General features: G+C 42.1%; 1 protein-coding gene across 1 annotated transcript in view; it reads left to right on the top strand.

The window, feature by feature from the left end:
- The first annotated feature begins 3327 nt into the window (after nt 1-3327).
- Nucleotides 3328-4219, top strand: part of CHN1 (chimerin 1) — an 89047-nt gene continuing 88155 nt past the window's right edge. Inside the window, exon 1 of the mRNA XM_045294755.1 lies at nt 3328-3351. Coding sequence (XP_045150690.1) covers nt 3343-3351 — 9 coding nt within the window. The 5' untranslated portion in view covers nt 3328-3342. The remainder of the gene's footprint in view (nt 3352-4219) is intronic.

Below are 4219 nucleotides of genomic sequence, written 5' to 3'. Positions count from 1 at the left end.
GTTGCTGTCCAATCAAGTTACCACCTGATTGAACTCTGCCCACCTGTTCCTATGAAGGCCTAGTTGGCACAGGAAGCCTAACTGTCACAGTGGTGTGTGGATTTTTAACACATGGCACATGGGCTTTGTAGGGAAGAAATGGAGCGTCTCCTTTCTGATGCCTGTAGGTTTGGCCTAGGCTCACCTGGGTTCACCTGCAGATGCTCCTGATACTGGCAGCCCTTGTACCGCTTAGTATCAGCTTTTGTGGCATGTAGCGCACTTTGATCCCTGTATCTTTTTGCAGGGATGGTGATGCTATAGCCATGCCCACTTGGATCCCTCTCTGAGGTTTCCTGTAGGAAGCACAATGCCGAAATGATCATAAAAGTTACTCAATTCTTTCTAGTTGTTAAAGCATGACCTGAAACCAACAACAGACTCCCTAGAGTCTGATAACCGATGGCTTACATGCCCTGTTGGGTGAAACATTTCTCACTGACACTTAGCAGACAGAGGAGGGTGAATGGCTCGAAGGAAAGAGCCAGTCCTTGGCCCATGGCCAGAAATTGCAAGATTGTATCTCTGTGCCGCCCTGCCCAAACGGCTCAGGGTTTGGATTTGACTCTACTTTACTCTGTGGCTGGCATCACTCTCAGGTGAACTCTAAATGCAGCGTTCCTACCATATTCCATGAACATTGGGTCTGAAGTACATGATGCAATGAAAAAAAAAAAAAGATTTTTTTCAGTTTGCTTGCAATGAAAAAAAAAAAAGATATCTTTATGGAAATTTTGTATATCATGGAGCTGACCTGTTGAATACAAATGTGTTTTAATAGAAGATGAGGTTTATACCCCTCCCTTTCTTCCCGGTACAGGCGTGATGAAGTGGCCTCCAAAGGCAAATAAGAGCATTGTTTCCTTCTAGGGCGGCGTGCGTCTGCCTCGTGCGCTACCTCCTTGGCTGGTGTGAGTTCATTCTCGATGTTCCAAAGCCTGCTCTTTTGTTTTCCAGATGATTCACAGAGATTACCCACAGCCCATTGAGACAAACAAAGAAGACACACACAAACCAATAGTCTTAAGATGTTTTTTTTTCCCTCTTTTTTGCAGAACGAATTCGCTTGCTAACTTTCCTTAAACACATCTTTCCCATTTCATTGAGGCAGATTCGGAAGTCAAACCAGAAACTTCAGGCTCTACTACGATGGAAAGCACTTTGTTGGGGAGAAACGCTTTGAGTCCATCCACGATCTGGTGACTGATGGATTGATTACTCTCTATATTGAAACCAAGGCAGCAGAGTACATTGCCAAGATGACGATAAACCCAATTTATGAGCACATAGGATACACAACTCTAACCCGGGAGCCAGCATGCAAAAAACACGTGCCCGTCCTGAAAGAGACACAGGATGAGAAAGATTCTCCAGGCCAGGATGGGGTGTCAGAGAAAAGGGTAAGCTACCTTGAAACCACACTTTTATTACCCCCGTGTTGTCAGACGAGGCTGATTTCCCCGGAGAGTTCTAAAGGGTGATGTGCCTTTGTCTTAATGTCTAGTTCCCCTGACATATATTTGATTCTTCTTTGGGTAAAGAGGTCAGCTTTTGGGGTCTGGGGGTTTTGTTGTTGTTTTCTGTACTCCAGATCCTTCTCTTTACTCTGTCGGTGTCACAGTTTTAAAAGCATGGAGGCATCAAGGCCCCCGTTAGAACATCAAGGGCTCTTGGTCAGCAGCATAACATGTGGTCAAGAAAAGATGGCTACTCTCCTTTTGTTATAAAATTCTGTTTCCTTTTTCCAACGGCCTTACTTTAATTCTGGTATGCGTCAGGGTAACACTGGACTTTTTCATTCTCCGGCATGAAGATTATTTTACTTACAATTATTTCTGTTCTTCACCATCCATACCACCCCCAGAAAAGAGTGAGGACATTTCTGATGTTTTATTGTGTTGGGGGAATTTTATGTGCTCTTTTTGAACCGTGTTAATATATTCATATATTTTCAAGGATCTTTGGTTAGTGGCTTAAGATTTATAGAAGTGTGGATACACACACATATTAACTTTGGGTTCAATCACTAAATAAAATTGTATCTAAGCCCTCCCAATTTATCAGCAGAGTCAAACTTAGGCAATCTTGTTTCTCTGTATTTATTATTATTTGTCCTCTGGTAATGCTAGTACAGTTCTTTTGATGATTAAATTACATAATGAGTGTCAAACACAGACTGTCTTGGCCCACGGTAGCACTCAATATGAATTTGGTGATCATGTTATTTTAACCCAGCATATTACCTCAGAGCATCCTAGAATATTTCAGTCATCTTGAAGGGTTTAAGTGCAAAATGGAAAGTTAGAATGCTCATTGTTCAACCCAGATTTGAGTTTCGGGCAGATCTTACTTAGAGCAGCATTTTGTGGCCGGGGGGTGGGGTGGAATCAGCAGTTTAAATTACAGACTGTAGAAAATGTTTTTTCATATGCTGTGCTTAAATTTGTAGGGGGCCGCACTTCCTTTTGGGGAGTAGCCAGTATGTAAACGTCTAAATGCCGCTGTTCTTTTCACTCTGTACCCCCATTCCCTCACTGTTCTGGATGGCCCACGCACGGCTCTTGACAATCACGTTCATGCTTAAATACTGACGTTTCATGTAATGCTAGAACATTCGCAGCCAGCATTTGTAAAACATTTAAAAATGTGCACAAATGATTCTTTCAGTTATACAACATTTTACAAATGTTGATCATCCTGATGATAACTTTTCTAATGTGTTCTGTGTATACTTTTCAACATCCGTGCACTGACTTAGATATTTGATATGGAGCTAGTCGTTAAACTCCAAGGGATGCAGGCGAGTGAGTTAGAGAATGCTTTGAGGGCTCTCAACTTCGGGAAACATGTTTCCTGAACGTTCTGGCAACATTACCTGTTGCATTACTTGGATTCCCTTGTGCTAAGGGTCAGTGATGGGTATGGAGAGAGAAGTAGCTAGAATTTGGAAGTACCTTTCTGCAGCAGTACATCACGTGAGACTCCTTTACAAAATTACTATTTGCTATAAACTGCGTACAGGAGAAAAAAGGACAAGGCTTTCGACTCCCGTAAAGAGTTATATTCCAGAAAATCCACAGGGGCAGTAGTTCTACCCTGCCCGATAGGGTTGCTGTGAGCTGACAATGACTTGATGGCAGTGAGTTTAGCTTGGGGTTTTGGCAAACTGCATGCATCTTAAATCTAATTGACTCAAAATCTACTCACTCAAAAATAGGTTTATTTTATTTACAGGTGTCATCCAACAGGACAGGGATGATGACCTGTTCCACAGCTTGACACATTGAGTCCCTGTCACAGTGGATGACATTTGTAAGTAAAGATAACTTTGTTTAATTGATTTAAACTATACCTACGGACACAAGTATAGTTTAATAAATCTTTTACTGCATCCTGGATAGCTAGCCAAACCTCTTCTCCATAATCTCCCACCTTAAAGCAAAACTTAACATGCAGCAGTTAATAACTGCCGTTGTTCAAAGGGTATCAGTGTTAGAATTTGATTCTGCTTCTATGACACACGTTAATTTATGTGTTAACTTGGGTAAGCTGCTCCCCTTCTTGAACTTGCATTGTTCTGCCTTTAGCAGGAGGGCTTTGGATTACATCACAGGTTCCCACACTTACTTGGCCCACCACCCCTTTTTTAGGGAAAAAAAAGGGTACCCAGTGCCCCCTGACAATTAGAAACGTTTGTACTATAACCCATGATCCAGAATAAAGTGTAGGTATCTGCTTTTGCAGCCTCCCCAAATCGTGTCTCCCAGGGAGTGTTATCATCCGCTTTGGGAAATATTGGGCTAGCTGATCTCCAAGGTGTCTTTTGCTAAAAAATCAAGTTGTTCTGTTTTCTTTTCTTTTAAGCCTGTGTGTTGTTTTTTTAGGCCTTCTCAGCTTCCTTAACGACCTAATGTGCACTGTGGCTTTCCAGGAGCACCCCCCAACTTAATCAAAACTCGCTCCTGCCACTTCTAAGAACAGTTAGGAAAAATAATGTTTCATGAAACCTGCTTTGGAAGACCTGGAAACAGGTGATTTTTTTTTGTTATAGTTTTTTTAATCTATTTTTTGAGGCAGTGAGAGAGTGAGTGAATGAGACAGTGAGGGAGTGAGACAGAGAGTGAGTGAGACAGTGAGTGAGAGTGAGAAAGTGAGTGAGTGAGGCAGTGAGAGAGTGAGA

This window comes from Echinops telfairi, unplaced genomic scaffold, assembly GCF_000313985.2.
Source record: "Echinops telfairi isolate 266 unplaced genomic scaffold, ASM31398v2 ScPeMD7_3;HRSCAF=10, whole genome shotgun sequence".
Taxonomy (NCBI): domain Eukaryota; kingdom Metazoa; phylum Chordata; class Mammalia; order Afrosoricida; family Tenrecidae; genus Echinops; species Echinops telfairi.
This window is presented reverse-complemented; position numbering and strand designations above follow the sequence as displayed.